Here is a 19,386-nt window from a genome sequence, read left to right on the forward strand (position 1 = left end):
GAAGCAGCTTGGTTCATTCCTTTTTTTGCCCTGCTTTGCCATACCTTGTAAATGCATCGTAAAAGTGAGCGCTGTCCTGTCCTATATTCCTCTTACAGGGAGCACAGCTTGAGGAACTTTGAAATTAGTTTGATAACTGTAGTGGTCCTCCTAATAAAGTGATATTACACATTGGAAATTGGAAAGCTTTGAGTACACAGCCTTATCAATAGGATCAATTTATCTTTTCATTTGTCTTTTCATTGAATATATTGCTGATTTAAAAAAAAAAAGATAACAAAAACAAGTTTTTTTAAATGAAAGTTAATAAAATAAACTTTGTTTTCTTGTTCTAATATTTTTTTATATTTTGCCAGGCCATGTTTTGTTTAGATTTTAAATGGTCACCCAAGTTATACTTGCCATTGCTTCCTCAGTTAATACTTTTCCTGTATAAGAACTGTGGTGTGCCTTCTTAAACCCGTGTGAACTGAGGAGAAACACTGGATTTACTTGACTTACACACTGAAGAAGAGACGGTGCAGCAGGATTAACACTATGACAGAACCATGTCACATTGCTGTATGGTTTCCACTTTTAAATTAAAGCTAAATATTTTCCTGCCACGCATATTTGACCATCCTGAGCAAGATTTCCAGCATTTTACCTCCGGTGCCTCAGTTCCGAATTTTTGATTGACTCCTATCAGACTGCAGCCTTGCAAAGGAAAATAAGTCGAAAGTAGAAGTCTTGCTGCTTTTTTGCCCTCTGCTGCAAGCATGCAGATAAGAGCATTAGAGTTGTTTGTCATTTCCTGCTCCTCGATTGCTGCTATTAGATGCTCTCTGCAAAAATGAAGAAAACAGAACCGAATGTAAATCAGTCCAAATGGAAAAGCGGAGTAGTGGGGTTAACAACCAAAGTTTCATGAAAATTATCCCACAAACTGTGCCTTTCTGTTGCACAATAAATAAGCAATTAAAATGGAAATGGCGGAAATAATAAGGCAAAGATTAACAGGACAAGGTTTATGTAGTTTGGTCTGCATTCTTGTGTGCTGGGCTGACACTGAAGTAGAAAGAGAGAGAGAATGCTTGGAAGATGAGAAACGCCTTATCTGTGGCACACATAGGTATTGATTATAGAATTTAATTTGAGCTTCATACCCTGTGTGACTTTTGAAGACTTTATTGCTGTTCTGTGGTGTCCTTGAGGTAGGCAGCTGTCAGAGTTGGTTTAGATATTCCTTTTCACCTTTGTAAATCTTTAGAAAAATTATCTTGAGAATTTCTTTGACAAGAGTGTGATGTGTTTTCTGGTGTGTCTGATGGTTCAACAAACTTCTCTCCCATCCGTTTGTCCTTTGCTCACAGTGTTCAGGAACCCAGTGTGCAAGGTGTACAGATTTCAAACAGTGGACAGCAAGTGGATGCTTGTGCGGGAACAAATGGAAGAGTGCACTTTGTCATTCAGCATCCCCAAACAGCTGCTCTCACTCTACATTCAGGAGGGCATGAGCAGGTAAGCTAATCCAGAGATTTAACGTTAAATGAGTTCATTTCTACTTATACCACTAGATTCACTTATGGTAACAACCTAAAGCCTTTTAAGATTGCTTATTAATATCATACTAAATATACATTAACTAAAAATTAATAAACATAAAATACAAGTGAAAGGAATTATAATATATTTTCCTTTGTGCATAATATTCTAGGTTTTTAACCTTTTTCTAATTTTTACATGTCTCAAAATATAGAACTGCTATTTGTATGAATATACGTGTGTGTGTGTATACATGTGTGTGTATATATCTATATATATATATATATATATATGTACTACATCCTTTGAACTCAAGCCATGTATTAAAATTTCCAAAACCTTTTTCTTCAACAACAAAAAAATTACTTGTCGTCCAGTACTTATAATTCCATAATTTTCTTAGTCAGACCTTTACTTTTTTTATAGCTGATTGGTAAAATATTCTTTTTGCATCAAAATTAGCATGTAGATGTTATTTTTTAAATTGATTGATCTATTTTATGTGGATAAACCTGCTAAAACAAGTGTGAATAAAATCTTTCCCAATGCCAGTAATAGCCTACAGTACTCACAGAAGTCGAATTTCATCAGTAACGACCACCACCTCCCATGAGCCAGACTTAGACGCTACAACAGAATGATGTGATGGCATTGCACTTTTTTACTTCTAGCTGTCTTCCAAGTCCAAAATGTTTGTTCTGAGATAATTAGGTTGGTTTATTATTTTAAGCTGAACCGCTGATATCAGCTCACACAGCAAGAGACTGAAAGTGAGCTGCCAGCAGCTTTACAGACAGCTTTAATCAATCATTTGCTTTTTTTTTCCGAGAGTCTCTATGAGGCTATGATCAGTAAACATGTGGTTGTTGAAAGAAAGAAAACTATACCCCCTCTTGTAGCCCTGAGCTCAGCAACTTCAGTAAATGTTGGTGTGCCGTCTTCCTAAATCTCATTGAAAATCTTTCACTCTGAAGGCATTCTTGCATGCGAGTGTGCATGGCTGTCTATTGTGCAGACATGTTGTGTTTACTTGACAGGTTAAAAAAGCTGGGTTTTTCAGAGCCAATCAAGCTGAAAACAGGCCATACAGACAGTGCTGTACTAAAAGTCTGTCCAAAGATTCTATCAATATGTGTGTTTGATCATGTAAAAACAACATTAAATCAAAGTTTACGCTTGCTATTCTCAACCTGATGAATGGTGGCATGAGCCACAATTGCTGTCCCAATAGCTTCTATGGCAGGCGCTTTGAAGTTATTTTGACCTGTTTTGTACCTCCTGATTTTTGTAATCTTTCAGGCACCGTATATGTTGCATTTTAAAAGCAGAAAGAGTTCAAGGCAAAGTCAGAGCACGTTTGTCTCTATAGGCCTCTGATTAACCCATCAAAACCCAAGAAAGTAAAATTATTACAAACCATGCAAAAAGCACAAGATCTAGCTGTGTTTTTAGGTTTGTGCATCTACAACCTCTTTCAAGTACTATTCTGTCAGTGGCGTGGAAACTCGTGGAAAATGTCGTCATTTTCTCAGTAGTGACACCTACTATTTAGGTGATGAGTCCAGCACACCTCAAGTGCTAGTATAAAGTGTTTAGATGCTGTGATCACTTGACAATTTTCCCACAGCTTGACAAATGCAATGAACACAATTGCTTCTTAAGACCACAAAAGGGGGACCAAACGAAAAAAATGCAGGCCAGGGTGAATGACCAGTGCTGTCGTGCTCTATTACTGTGCGTGGTTGAAGTGCCCTTGAGTAAGGCATCTGACCACACAGTTGCTGCCCAGGAGCTTCACCTGCAGCTGCTCTGTATGTTCACAGCTTACAGTGTGTGTGTGCACATGAATTTCTTACTGTTTCCAGTGTCAGATGGGTTAAATGGCGAGGTCATATTCTTATGTGTGTAAAACACATGCTGGAAAACAATAGATTGAATATTAAAGTTAAATAAATAAATAAAAATGTTGTTGGTATGAGGTGTCAGTGGCAGGGAAATAATGCTTCTTGAGTCTTCAAGTGTACATTTCCAAAGCCAATCAATGAGCCTGTTCCCATAGACTTTAGAAGTATTTGTCAAGACAGGTCATTCTGCAACTGACCTGTTCTACCTGGCAACCCCTCTACTGAAAAACACACAAAAGAAGTTACATATACCTTTACACACTTGTTTGTCGTCTATTACAAATAGTAGGCGTAAAAAGATACAATCAGAGAATCTGATAAACTGGGAAGTAGGAGGGGATTCTAATTTGTAGTCAAGACATGTACTGAAAGTTTCACACTCACGCTTTCAAGGACACATTCAAATGCTGGAACATCCAAACAAATGAAGTGACTCCCTTCATCGCAGACATACACGTAGAAACAGACACAAAGTAATTATTTTGCGATTCACAGGACGAGCTTTATCATCAGTTCACTTGTCGCACAGATGGATCCATTCACCTGCCAGCACCACGTCCTCAATCTGTAACTCTAGCCCCACGGTCTGTGTAAATACAAGGAGAACTGCTCCACAAACTGATGATTTCATTTTAACAAATTCAGCCTATATTTGATTACTATTTATTAATTGTCTTACCTGTCTAAGACATCTTAGAAACATGCATCAGGCTCCAAATCATGCCATTTGTTGTTTATTTATGTGCATGTGTATTTTATCTCTGGCTTGATTGCTTAAGCAGCTCTCCTAAAATCTTCTTTAAATGTTGCCTTTTTCTGTATTGCCTCTTCATTTAGCCTTAATTCTGTTAGCTGAGCTCATAGTGGTGCTAGCTTAGGGTTTTTAATGATTCTGTGGATGGTGGGTGGCTTAGGCTGCTCAACCACTCTTGGATATTTTTTCCTTCTGTTTGTTAGCTTTGATGTCTAAACTCGTGCTCTGATCTACCTGTGTGAACATAGAGGTAGCTGATTTTTCTTCACCGCTCCAGTGATGCTACTGCAAATGTTTGTGTGAGTGTGTGTCCATGTGTCTGGGAAGATAATGAACGTGTAGTAAAGTGTGTGGGTGTACAGTAGATTAAACCTCATTCATTAACAGCTGTCTGCTGTCTCATTATTGGGGGGAAGCATATCTCTCTTCTTATCATGTTAATTAACAAGTAACAGGGTTTGTGTGTTAAGATCATTGGGTGACATTTTGACATTTGACTTTGTTTCCACTTGTTCTGTGTTGATTTTTGTCCTTTATTTGACTCTCTGATAGCTGTGTCATGTTTCAGTCAAAATAAATGATTAACTCAGTTAATTATCACATATCTTGAAATTAATCTAGAGTAAATCACTATTGGAGATGTTTTTTTAGGATACTGTTTTGTGTCCATTTATTTTCTATATTCATCTATTTTTTTCTTTGCACTTAAACTTGTTTAAGCTTCTCCACCAGATTAATGCAAAGCCTGTACCGGAGCTACGCTGTTGTGAGCCTGGAGGTGTGCCTGTAGTGGTCCACAACTGAATGCTTGTTTGCAGCAAGTTTGTATTACAATGTGTTGAGTTTATTGGCATCTGAAAACAGAAATCATTGGCTATAACTTCAGTGCTGTGAGTTCATTAGGAGCATCAGTCTCCTAATGAGTGCAGAAATGAGTGAAGATGTTGGAGATAATGTGTACAACCATTATGCTGACTGAGTCTATACACTGACTGGCAGAGTTTTGATAATGACAAGACCGCACATAGGCAGAATACAGATTATTGTGTTGTGAACAATCTTGATGCAATCATACCATGTAACATTTTGCATTTACAGTCACAATAATTCTTTCAATTCTTATGTTTTAAATATCGGGACATGATAAAGAGAAACCTTCTGCTCATTGTTTACTGAACAAAAACAAGGATGCAGGAGTGAAATACCAGTTCCACCAATAATGCTTTCATTGGATCATTGGAAGAGGGTTAGTAGCAGCCAGGTGCTGCTAAACAAATATATGTCATTAATTGATCAGGTGTAAGCACCTCTATAAAAGAAGTTTTGGCGGTTTGCAAAACATTCAAGATAGCCGTCACCCTTCCCAGGGATGGACATTCCATCAAGTTTACTGCAAAGTCACACCATGCAAAAAAGCCCAGAGCTACATGTCAGACTCCACAGGCCTCAGTTAGCCTTTGTCTCTCAGTTAGTTAATTGTTAAATTCCATGATAGTACAGTCAGGAAAAATCTGAAAAGTGTAACTGATTTGGAAGAGTTACAGGAGAAAGTCTTTTCTCTCTAAAATAACATGACAGCATAGAATGTGTTTGCAAAGTTGCATCTGACAAAGCACTTCTGGAACAATGTCCTGAAGACAGACAAAACCAAAGTGGAGATTTTTATATCATAATGGACAGAACCACATTTGGTGAAATCCAAACACAGCATATCAGAACAAACACCTTATACCAACTGTCAAGCAAAGTCGCGGGGGGGTTCGGACTTGTTTTGCAGCCACAGGACCTGGACACATTGCTGTCACTGAGTCTATTAATCCCTCTCTGTACCCAATTATTCCAAAGTGAAATGTGAGGCCACCTGTCTGACAGCTAAAGCTTAGCTGGAACTGGCTCGTGGAACAGGATAACAATCCTAGGAACAGTAACAAATCTGCAACAGAATGGCTGACAGATCTTTTTTTTAATGCTGTAGTGGGACCATAAGAAACCTGTGCTTAAACAAATGCCTGCAAACTCAATGAACCATAGCAAGAGTGGTCCAGAATGTATCCTCAAAAATGTGAGAGGCTGATAACATCATAGAGAAAAGCATTACTTATAGTTATTACTGCTAAAAATGGTTCTTCAAATAGTGGGGTATACTTAGTTTTCTATACTATACTTCTACATTTTGGCTTAGTTTTCGTTATACAGATCATTAAACTGTGTAATAGGTTAACGGCTAAGGTTGTATTTACCCAGTTTTAAGACTTGGTATGTACCAGATACATGACATTAATCTTTTTTCATTGTTATTATGTCCTGAGACTTAAAAGCTGACAATTGAAACTTACTTATTACCTTGACTCTGTGTTTCATAGAAGCATTCAGTTTTTGTAAGCAAATATGTTGTGTAAACATAATATAGTTGTTGTTTGCATTACTGTAATGCGTTGTTACGTTTCTAAGCAGAAGCAGATCAGGTGACAGTGTAGATACATGGGAAAGCATAAATGAATATTCTTGTTTGAGAAGTAGAAATGGCTGTATGATCTGCTGTATCATTTCAAACGCTTTTTGTTAAAGCAGTTGAGGAGGACGTATTCACAAAAGAGTCAAAAGCTCTTCCAGTTCAATTGCCAACAACACGCCCTAAAAGGTGGCCCAAATAGGAATGCATTGACAACACACTTCACAAACCTATAACCAGCAGATGAAATGGGTTCAGTTCTCTCTACATGTTGTTATCAAAAGCTTGTAAAGAATACTTTTAGCATGGTGTATGTTATCCAGTGTTACCTTCACATTGTGTGCTGTCTGTTAGATGTTTTACCAGTGGCTAAACCCACCACCAAACAACCTATTCATTCCCAATTCTATCACACCTGTTCTTTTAAAGAATGGCACGCTGATTAAGGAATTGATAACACACCATCCCATTGCTTTATCAGCCTTATTTAATAAGCAGATATGATCACCTATTTTATCCATTTTATGTTGTTTACTTCAGGATCATGTAGCCTTACATCCTCTCCAGACATAAAATAACCTATCGCTCAAGTGACAGTTGAGAGATTTGACCCACAAGTGGCGATGTCTAAGAGGTGTAGACTAAATTCATATTGTTGAAATCATTCTAACTCTCTGGTGCCATGGAGCATGCTATTCAAATTGGACAGTTTAAGAACATAATCCTCACTATTGTTTGAAATGGTCCTTTTATGGTATCAGGGACTACTACAAGCTATAAGTGGATATTCCAGGAACAATAAGTTTGATTGAAATTATGGAGAACTGTGATGTAGCTTTATCCAGACCCTGCTTGCTGAGAAACAGACATGCTGTCACCTTGACACCACAGCTTGTTTTTTTTTTCTTTTACTCTAAGTTGCTTGTTTCTTTTACCTCAAAGTGTAGGGAATGATTTTTTCATCATAGTAGTCTGAAATATACTTACTTTGAGTGGAACTTGTCAATCCTCCGATGAAATAAGCACAATTTACTTATAACCACCTTCAGATTGAGTCGCCCAGCATGTACCAGACCTGTTCCTTAACTAAACTTTGTTTTGAGCTTTTTTTTTTAGATGGGAAGAAACTGTTTCATATGTGATCTACTTTTTGTTTACAGACCATTAGTTTGTATTAGTTGGGCACAAATTGAGTGACCTCAGACTTTCTTTGTTGTGTACGCACAAGCAACACCTTACTTCTTACTGGTCTGTGTTCTCATTTGCAAAAAACTCACAACAGCTAATAAATAGCTTCTTTCATTGTTCAGCTGCAGCAGGCAGGTTGCCTGCAAACCTTTGGAGTAATCAGATTAAACTAACTGATAGATGTGTGGACATTTTGTGTCTTTTTCCTTTAAAACATTGTGGGTTTCTTCAACCATTAGATGAAGACATTTATTTTTTTCACAAAGCTCCCTCTGGCACAATTTTTATCCCACGCTGCTTTGTACTTCAAAGTAATCTAAATATCTAAAAATAATTAATTTTTATAGAAAAAGGAAAGATGTAATCTACTGAAGATACTACTGAATAATCTACCTAATACTGTGTGCAACAAAGGTATATCTACTACATTATGCATTCAAGTAATTATACCTGGTAATAACAATAAGTTTAACCAACAAACATTTATACACGCTGGCTGTCCTTTGAACACATTCTGTATACATCATGTATGAGATGTAATCACTAAATGCTTATCTGGCTCTCATCAGTGTAATGCATGTGACTGTGTAATTGCTATTCTGAATAGTACATTAAATCTCTAGTTTCTATAATATCACTGCAATTTACTTTTCAGAGGGTGCTGGAGGGCTGAATGATATCTGTCCATCTGATGTTGCCTTTCATATGCAAATGATGAAAGGATGAAAGAAGCAGTGCTTCCTAGTTGGAAATCAGCCTCTTCATCCACAAATGAAGGCACACATGCACACACTCATGCACACCTATGATTATTTTCAACAGGGGAAGCAAAGGGAATGTTTGGCATGAGGTTGCAGACACAGCTAGCTGAAACACAGACAAGCTCCACTGACACCTGGTAGAGAGAAAATGTTTGCTATATGCGGCCTGTAATGGCATAAAGAATTTTAAAAAGCTGGGGAGGAATTTGACATGCCAGAGGGGATAAGTGGGCACCACAACCTGAAATTCACGACTGTGTTTATCTGGCACGCCACGGCATGTTTGAGATACAGTCCATGCATGTGTAACTGATTCATTATAAGCACTGTTGGATCTTTTTTCTGATTGTTAATCATTTTTTGTGCTTTAACGGGAAAATGCTGATGATTTGAAATGAGTTGAAAAGTGTGAATTTGATGCAACACAGTTGCAATGCTGTATTACTTATCTCTCTTAACCTGGTTTATATTATGTCTGAATTTGTTTGTGGAATTTATTGTGATTATCAGTTTATATCCATTAGAATCCATTCACCATCTTAGGTCTTTGTTTATCTATAGGATGCAGGATCTGAAGGAGTTAGGAGAGCTTTCTCCTCATTGGGACAACTTAAGGAAGGAGGTGATGACACGATACGGAGGAATCATCAGTTCCTACCAGGAGACTTTGGCTGAACTGGACAAGATCACTGGTATGAAGGCATATCCTTATTACCTTTGCATCGTATTTAAACATACACTCAAAGCCCAGTATATTTGCTGTGTCCTTGTTTTCTTACCTTGTATATTTTTGCTCAAATACAGTACTGTGAAAAAGAGTCACCCCTACATAATTTCTTTGTATATTTTCAGAAAAATGGAAAATAATGTAACACGTGCAAACATAAACTGTTTGTTCAGTTTTAACAAGCTTGAATGTCATTATTTGGTATGAGCACCTTTATTCTTCAACACAATCTGAACCCTTTTTAGACAAGCTTTCTTCACGTATAGTTCCCCAGGCTTTTTGGAAGAAATTCCAAAGCTTTTCTTTGAATACTTTGTGCTTTTTCTTCCATTCTTTGTCAAGATGATCCCACACTGCTTCAATAACATTTGAGGTCTGGGCTCTGAGAAGGATCCATCCCTTCATAAGACCTGTTGCCCCAGATTTTCAGTCTCGTTCTTCTGTCATTTGACATACCTCAGCATTTTTTTTGTTTCTTTTCCATAAGAATGACTTCTAATTTGTAATAAGACTGAAGGTCTAGATGGATCTCTCAGGTGCTGTGTCAGATCTTTGCTGGATTTTTTTCCTCTTTCCTAAGGACATCACTTTCAGATACTCTCCATCTGCTGTCGATATTTTTTTTTTAAACATGCCACTTCTTCTTTTCTCCTCCACCGCCATGCTGAGAGATGTTTATGAAACAGAGATACCAAGTAACAGCTGTTTTGGAATCACCTTGTTTGATCAAAAATACTATTTAATCTCTTTCAGACTTTGGCAAATTTGGCATTTGTCTTAGATTCACCTAAAGAAATTGGAACAATATTTTTCTCTGCGATAGGCCTGCCTAAAAACATGATTTGAAATTGCTTCTTTGCTAAGTTGTTTTATGTGTAAACACAATACTTGTTCATCCTTTTGGTTTAAGCGTCTTTATTATGCTTATAGGTCAGTATTCGAGCACATGGACTGGACTGAAAATGAGGGGAATCTAGTCCCCTTCTGTTGTAAGCCACAAGAATGACTGAAAGATTGAGATATATAATCTTTGTAACCTGGTCCAACCAGTTCCCTTGTTTATTATTTTATGAAACAGGTATAGCTTAAAATATCCCCAAGCGTTTTCAGTTAGACAAAAAAAGAGTCCAAAGAAAATGATAACTTTAAACGGAAGGACTGATCTAGGATGATTTGTGTTAATGACAACCTTAGTATGAAGTTGCTGTCAGAGAGCTGCCATGGCAACACAGGTTTTGTCATGGGCAATTGAAACCTGTGTACCTCTCATGCTCCTCTGTGCCTAGTTAAAGCAAATGGGAGCAGTGCACATAAAAACTAATACAAATCAGTTGCATTTGAAAATTTTAGGGGGAAAAAAGTTTTGCATCTAATTTACAAGCATGCAGTATGCAAATATTTGTTGTACACTTTTTTTCAAATGTTTTACATAATTGAATTAATCCACCCAACTAGCTGTAAATTGAATGCAGGAAGTAATTAGGCTGTTTCTCATACCCTCACATTCAAAAAGAAACACTGAACAAGTGATAATACCTCAGAACACCAGTGATGATGAGGTGTTTGAGGTTCATTTGGAAAAATCTGTGTTTATTCTTATGCATTTTAAGGCAAGGTGAATGTGTACACTATACGTAAAAACAGCAATGGTCCATATTCTCTGTGTTTGTAGGAGTTGTCCCTATTTATATATTCCATCCCTCAAAGACACGGTCTCATTTGCTTTTTTAAAAAATGGCAGATGTTAGGTCTACATCAACCTCCTCTCTGCTCCACTAAACTCGTTAGATTATTACAAATTAAAATGTTATTATGAGTCACAAAACTTCATGAACTGACCAGTCAATGTGCATTTGTTGCTTTCCATCTCAGTTGTAGCCTCATGGTATTCTATGCATATTTTAGCTTGCCATGCACTTATGCAACATTATGGCTGGTGATTAATTTTACACAGATCCGCTCTTGTCCCCTTAATGAGATATTTGTCTCTCTTACTTTTTGCTCTTCCCAGCTGATAAGAAATATAAATGGCTATGCCTCTGTGTTGCATGAGCTCTGAGGAGGAGGGTTATGAGGGCAAAGGGAAAGAAGAATGTGGCATTGGTCATTATAGTTCCCGACAAGTCCCTTGTGTGGCTCAGATTGTGCAGTACACCCTCCCTCTCTAATTCAGTCCGGTGTTAAAATAACAGGGTGATAGACGTCGTTAAACAAACTGAGAGGGCAAGCGGCTAACTTTTGATAACTTATAAGATTTAAAAAGACTGGAAGCAGAAACTAAAAGGGACAGATTGTGAAGGAGGTTGAGTAGGTGTACAAAGACAGTGTAGACAGGGAGTGAAAATGTAATTACCAGAATAAATAAATGATGACAAATATGGGGACTGAGCATCATTCATAAGAAATAAAGTTAAGTAAGACATACTCAGTAGGTCTCTCTGCCATTGCTTGTCCTATTACACATACATATTCAGAACTTCAAGTCACAAAGTAGATATTTACCTACTCCATTTTATTATACAATGTCAGCTTAAAGACATGCTTTTTTTTAGGTTATAGTGATTATTTCTGGCTTTGTAAAAGACAAAACTGAGAGAAAGATGGGAAATGTAAAGTGCTCCAACAAGATAGACTTGGCATCTTCCACATTTTTAATTAATGTAATTGGTTTTCTGGGTTTGCTCTGGGCCCTGAGGACTGCTGTCCTTAAATAGGATTATTGGTGCATTTAAATTAAATAGATGAACTCTTATGCATCTGTAATTGAAGGTCAGTACTGGGTGAGGGGGATTGTCATGCGCTACAACAAATCAGAGGTCGGAGCATTTCATTTGGCAGCTTTTGTGTTTTGTTTTTTTTAGAATTTTGTTCTTTTTTTTGTCAATGGGAAAAGAGCTCTAGAGATAGAAGTCCACCTTTCTCCCTAATTTCTTTTTGTCCACTTTACCTTAACAAACATAGATGTCATAATAAGTATATTCCGTCAATGAATTATACATCCCTTCTGTCGTTGTTTATCAGTCACAAATGAAACGCACAGATATAATCGTTTAGCATGGTGTTTGTTCGACCTCTAATAGTGTTGCATCTCTATGCAGAAAAAATGTCCGTCATCCCATAAGTGGAGTGTTGGACTTTCAATGCTTCACTGCTGTTTCAAGCAGAATCATGTATGTCTGTGTGGCTGACAATTAAGTTTAGTTTTGTAATTGCGAGTGCAGTACAATTGGACATATTGGACATATTCTCAGCATTATCTGTATTATGTATACGATACAGCACTTAGGAGGAAGAACCGTTGTCTGTCAATTGGAAGGTCCGTAGCTTGATTCCTAGTGTTCCCGAACCACATGTTGAAATGACCTTGGGCAAGTGACTGAACCCTTTGTTGCTTCGTTTGCATCCACCAGTGTGGGAATGTGTGTGATAGATTTAAAAAATCCCTATGTAGCCTGTAACACTGTATAGACTAAGAAGGGCTGTATGAGTGTGTGTATGAGTGAATGTGACTTGTAGTGTCAAAGTGCTTTGAGTAGTCAGCTAAACTAGAAGCGCTACATTAGTACAGTCCATTTAGAACTGGATAAATCAAAGAACATGTTCCTCACTGTGTTGCCTGATTTAACCCTCTTTCATCCAGACAAAGAAGGCAGCACAGTGAGGATCATGTTCTATGTTTTCTGCTATGCTTTCAAGGCAATTCAGCTTTCTATGTTATGTGAGAAGCTCCAGAAAAATACAGATGAATGCCCCTGCATGTGTCTGAATTATTGACTACCTCACAAATAGACCATATTTTTTTTGACTGAATGGTTGTTTGTTGGAGAGAGTGGACAGCAGCACAGGAGCACCACAGGGGACTGTACTCTAACTGTTTCTCCTCTCTCTCTACACCTCAGACTTCCAGTACAACTCAGAATCCTGTCATCTCCAGAAATGACTCAGCAGTTGTTTGATGTATCAGTGATGAACAAGACTAGTCAATCACTTTGTGGCATGGTTTGGAAACAGTCAACTTATATTGTTATTATGGGTTTTAGGAGGACCACAAATAAGCCATACACTGTCTCAATTCAAGGTGAAGAGGTGGTGGACAACTACTGATACCTGGGAGTACACTTGGACAAACTAAACTGGAAATGCAACACTAATAGACAGAATAGACTGTACTTCTTGAGGAATCTTAGGTCATTCAATGTCTGTACCAAGACATTGTATATCTTCAATATATCTATGGTGGAGATTGCCATCTGCTTTGCAGCCATCTAGTGAAGCAGCAGCATTAGAGCAAGAGACTCAGAAACTTAAACTGATAAAGAAGGCTAGCTCTGTACAGGGAATGGGTCATGAGCCCCTGGAGTTACCCTCTCGGCTCTTCAATCTAGACTCTCGATAGCGGTGGTGTTGAAACAACAAATAGTTTTTAGTGAAGGGATTCTTCAGCATAACCACCTGCTACGCTATGCTATGCTTATGACTAACAATTCTGACTTAATCTCTAGTGAAAATGAATTTATGTACTACAACATTATGCAACATTCTATTTAATTGTTATTTAATTTAATTCATTTCAGACTGTTGACCTGTTGTGTGCAGGTTTTGGAATAATAATGACCAAAAAGTAGAATATAAATTGTTTATTTTAAAAAAAAAGAAGAAAAAAAGTTGCTTTCAGACATGACTCACTTGTCCAGTTCACACTCCTCTAAAACTGATTCCACTGCACGCACAGCATGTGTTCAATCTCTTTTGTGTCTAACACAAGTTACAATTGCCTGCTGTGCTCTCAGCACCATGACACTTTAATGATCAAACCCTTCACATACTCGAACATACTTACATTGACCTGATTGATGTCACTTACAAGCAGCTGTTTATTGTCTTGTTTTTTTTTTTATTTATTCAGCTTCTCCACTGACACTTAGGCAGAGGTTTCTGAAAGCAGAGAACATTTACTGTCATCTAAAAGAAGTACGAAGATGTGACGAGGAGCAAAGAATTAAAGATTAAAAAAGAGATAGAGGCTGGATGATGGTCAGTAATGCTGGCATCAGGCCCCTCTGTCACATAGCCTGCCCACCTGTGCAAACAGATGGGGATCTGATTTGACTAATTCATCTAACCCACAACGGTTACAAGTTCGATTAGCCCGGTTCTCAGAGCTGCACAGCTGACAGTGCGACCCTACTGAGCAAGGATGACAATGTAGCCACTGATTTAATGTTACCTTTTAGAAACACAGAGGAGACCAGTTAAACCTTATCTAGTAGATAACATTTTAATAACGGTATACAAGGCTAAGAGATTTTAATAACCAGTTAGTGACATGGCTCTGACGTTGCCTTATAGTTTTTATCATATTTCAACAGCTTCAAGTGCTCCACATTTTAAAGCCTACTAACTCTGGTCATCTAATAAGTTTTTCTAGTTAACACCATGCATTTTGATGACTATTTCTACTCTTTCCATTTCATACAACCTCTTCATCCCTTCAAAATGAAAATTTTACCCAATACTTTTGTTTACAGCCAGATATCAACATATCAGATATCAAAAGTAGTCTTAGCAGCACTCAAGGCAGTTACGGGAATGAGCAAGTATTAGTGAGCTGTAGAGAACCTGATCGATATTATTAGCCTGTAGAAATGCAAGCCATGCTGATATGTTATATTAATTTTTGGCACTAAGTAAGTTTCCTCACAGATACCACAGCAAAAATATTAAACAAAATTCTTAACTTGTAGGTCCTGTCTTTTCTGCATTGTGAGCATGGTAAGGACCTGGTTTGGGCACAAAGCTATATGAGATCAACAAGATCCTAACTTCTGATACCAAACTGGGAAAGCCCTTTCATGTACTTTCCTTATCTTAATTTTCGGAAAATGAAAGGAAGCTTCTGTGATGTGGCCAAGGCAGTTATCTGGCATCATGGCTTGTGGGACAATATTTTCCATATCAAGCTTGTCATCCACACCCATTCCAGACCTATCACAACCCACACTGTCCAGCGTTACCAATCTGTGTGCTGTGCTCTGTTTTTCTAACATGTAAGGGTTAGATAGGCAAGAGATTCAGGGTCACAGACTCTATAAAAGAGATAGAGATTCAATATTTTTAAACTAAAGCACTCGATCCCTTCCATCTCCACTGTACTGATTTCTCAACTGAAATCTGAGCTGATTCAAGGATTTGTTGTTTGAATATAATTCTTATCTTCCTTTTTCCCCCATCCATTTCAGGGTCTAAATCTTTTTTAGTTCATAGCAGTTTATTTCTATGAATACTTAGACCAAACTGCTAAGTTATTTCTCCTTGATACACTATCCATTGCTGCCAAAGGATGTTAAAAATCTGCTACAGGTAACAGGCTTTCTCGTTTAGATTCCTTGACAACACAGACCTTCTTTGGTGCTGCGGCTCTGATTGGTGGATACTGGCATGCCACCTCAAAAGTAATTAATGAACAAGAGCACGGAGACTTCACGCAGCATAGTTTAGCTCTCATCAAAGAGATTTATGGCACTTGTCAAATGAGAGCTGGAAAGTGTCATTTTAGTCATTATGTTGCAATTAACATACAATTTAAGACAGAGTGCAAGAACACTGTGTGTCACCTGTAATGTACCACCACTCAGACACATATCAGAGATGTTAAATAACCCAGTAATTACTGACATAAAGACAATTAACGCAAATATTGCTCTATTTGAAAAACTTTAATTTAATCATTCAAGACTTGGTTGTGTTAATAAGAAAGGCATAAATGTAGAAAAGAAATCAAAGTCTTTCGGAGAATTAAGCAAAAAATAAATCCCATTGTTATATTCACAGATAATATGCATTTCAAAGTAGTAATAAGAATTTTTTTTTTTTTACGCTTTAATGTTGACAGATAGAAAGGACTGTGTGGGAAAGTGTTCATTCTTTCCTGGGGAGAAAAATACTTCCCTTGTTTCAAAGGAATGTGATGATGTGTTTTCCACATCCGCAAAGGCAGACAGAATGAAAAGTTTGGGTATAATGATGAGCTACATCCTATAGACTGACTGACTGACTGACTGACTGACTGACTGACTGACTGACTGACTGACTGACTGACTGACTGACTGACTGACTGACTGACTGACTGACTGACTGACTAAATGAATGAATCCCAAGTCGGGAAATTATAGTGCAGCAGCATTAAATCGAATAAAAAAGGACACCCTAGACATGTTAAAAATAGCAATATAAAATGTATGAATAAGCAGTGTTCTTCAGAGTCTTAGCTGTTATTGTACAATGTGATGGGATGTGGCAGGAAAGATTTCCTGTGTCTGTCCCTTCGACAGCAGAGCTGGAGCAGCCTGTGAGAGAAGGTACTCCGCTGTCTGTCTGTTGTGTGATGGAGAGGGTGCTGGCCATTGTCCATGATGGATAACAGTTTATTCAGCGTTCTCCTTTCCACCACAGTCTCAAAAGACTCCAGCCTGAGACCAAGTGCAGAGCCAGCCTTCTTGATGATTTTATCAAGTCTGTTAGTGTCGCTGACTCTGATGCTGCTGCTGCCCCAACACACAGCAGCATAGAAAATGGCGCTGGCAACAGCGGACTGGTAAAAGATCTCCAACATCTTGCTGCACACGTTGAAGGATCTCAGCTTCCACAGGAAATAGTCTGCTCATCCCCTTCTTGTACACAGCCTCAGTATTAGATTTCCAGTCCAGTCTGTTGTCGATCACCTATCCCAGGTATCTGTAGTTCTCCACCTCCTCCACCACTTCCCCCCTGATCCGTAGTGGCTGTGCAAGCATCTTCTTCCTCCTGAAGTCGATCACCATCTCTCTGGTCTTGTTGACATTCAGCCTCAGGTGATTCTGTTCGGACCGCTCTACAAAGCCGCCTATCAGTGTCCTCTAAACATAGAAGATATCTCACATTAATCTAATTGATTCATTTAATTTAACATGAAAAAAGTTAATATTTTCACAAAATGACACATTTTTGTGTTATTCCTTTATAGTAGTCGTCACATTACATTTGGGATCGATGTCGCAAATGAGCTGAAAATGATCAAACTTCTGCGTCAGAATAACTTTTGTAACTCAACAGGGAAATTAAAGTATTCTGTCTTCCAAAAGGGTCTAATTAAAAGTTTTAATGCCAAACTAGATTATGACACTTTTTCATATAAGAATGTTTGTTCCCCCTCAGATTATCTGTGCCTGCCCTGAATGCCATGGTTTTAAGTAAATCACCTTGAAGGGCAAACATCACAACACATCTGAAGCTGCCTCTGTTGCTTTCTTTTAAACCCATGTCTTGTAATAATGATGATAATAAAGTATTATTTGTATAGCTCTTTTCTTAACAAGCGCTTTACAAGAAGGGATAAGGTGAATTAGAGTCGGATGGATGTTCACAAAAACACAATTATAAAAATGTATGATAAACATTTCAGACATTGCTAAAGGCTTTCTCATAGAGGAACTTTATAAAGGGATTTGAAGGTAGCGTCAAAGTGGCGTGCCTCTCTTAAAGCTGGCAGCTAGGGTTCGTCAACCCTATTTACATGTCGGAGATTTGAACATTCAGCATGCTGTGTTAGATTTAGATTTTTAGATTAACTTGCTTTTTAACATCAAGGAATCAATTTTTTGCAGAACATTTTACTTGGCCATTTTGAGTCTGTTAGAAGCTACTAAGCTTCTCATTAGAGGATGCTATTAACACTTGATCAAAAGCTTTTTGACCTTGCTGATCTCTAATTGATGGAGTCATTAACTGATATCTGGTAACACGATCCATACTATCCTATATTATACTAATAGCAATTCACTATACTTTACTATACCATTATATGCAGAAGTAAACATGCCCAAAACAAAAACGCTGTAGCTGAATCTGCACTGCATCTGCTTTTACAACTTCTAATTGAAATGACACCTTATTTGTGATGTATTATTTTTCCTTTGTGTTAAAATATTTATTTCAAACTCAATTTACTGTGTTCTCTGACTCTGGCTGTCACAGTTTCTCTAAGCAACTTAAATGCTAAAAAGAAAAGCCATCTAAAACAGTCATGTAATGTAACCTCAGCACACAGTATTTATCTGTCCATGATATAGAGGGCTTTCAAAGGAATGTTTGTTATTCTTGGCATCAACAAAGCCATGTTTTGTGACAATATGACATAAAGTTTTGTTTTTCTTTGTTCAGGTTGTTCATTCAAGCCCAGCTGCTGCAAAGCTCAGAAGTCTCTGGAGTTCATACCAATAAACTTGCACACACAGAGAATGAGGGTGACATGCCCCAAAAAAACAGGTATTTTTATATCATTATTGCATGTATCGATTTCAGAAAATCTTCGACACATGCTTGAGGGCAACTTGATTTGGTGGGGACAGCCTGTTTGATCTGTCTGTCCTTGTCTGTGTGTGTATTCCATAAGCTGCTGTGTTTGTCGTCTCCTTTTGTCTATGTGTGCTTGACTTCTCCATCTGTCAGAAATACTCAGAGGCTCAGACAGGCTGTTTCTAGGTCATCACCCAGGTTGAAAGGTGAGAATTAACTTGGCCTAAAAAAGCAGGCGAAACGCTAATTAAGCCCTTTGCGTTTTTCCAGAGTGAATGACTAGGCTGTCTCCTCCGTTGCTGCCCTCCAGCAGGTTGTCATTGGCCTGGAACTGTCTTGATCTATTAGGCGGCTAACTGCTGCCTCACAATCTGTGAGCGGGCTCCATTTCAACTAAACATTGATGGAAAGTTGAAGACAGGCAAACACTGGGATTAAATGTCATTCGTTCAGTGAGGACCTCAGGGATGACAAATAAATTAAGTCAAATCAACTCATCGTACAGTTCCACAACTTTCTTGTTCTGTCAAGGTGGGAAAAGTGGGAAACTAAAACAAACCTTGAAGAAGTTTGTCGATTGATAGACACTGATAATTACCCTCTGTGGGCCCAATTCACTCTTTAACTCCCTTTCAGGCAGTGGTGCTTAAACTGATGCGTGATGTGTGTTCACACTCCACTCCTGCCAGGTCCATCCTGTCTCCACTGTCTTCACAAGGTTAATTAAGAAATCTGCAGTGTTG

The 19,386-nt window shown here is 38.0% G+C and overlaps 1 protein-coding gene across 4 annotated transcripts in view; it reads left to right on the plus strand.

Annotated features, from left to right (window-relative positions):
• The window catches only part of inpp4b (inositol polyphosphate-4-phosphatase type II B), a 147,588-nt gene that overhangs the window by 85,656 nt on the left and 42,546 nt on the right, over positions 1 to 19,386 (plus strand). For all 4 annotated transcript variants that reach the window (XM_072384910.1, XM_072384911.1, XM_072384912.1 and 1 more), the window contains 3 exons: positions 1,353 to 1,500; positions 9,145 to 9,275; positions 18,509 to 18,613. In XM_072384910.1, the coding sequence (XP_072241011.1) occupies positions 1,353 to 1,500; positions 9,145 to 9,275; positions 18,509 to 18,613 (384 nt within the window). The remainder of the gene's footprint in view (positions 1 to 1,352; positions 1,501 to 9,144; positions 9,276 to 18,508; positions 18,614 to 19,386) is intronic.

Source organism: Leuresthes tenuis, unplaced genomic scaffold (assembly GCF_036924035.1).
Source record: "Leuresthes tenuis unplaced genomic scaffold, fLeuTen1.0.hap1 SCAF_4, whole genome shotgun sequence".
NCBI lineage: Eukaryota > Metazoa > Chordata > Actinopteri > Atheriniformes > Atherinopsidae > Leuresthes > Leuresthes tenuis.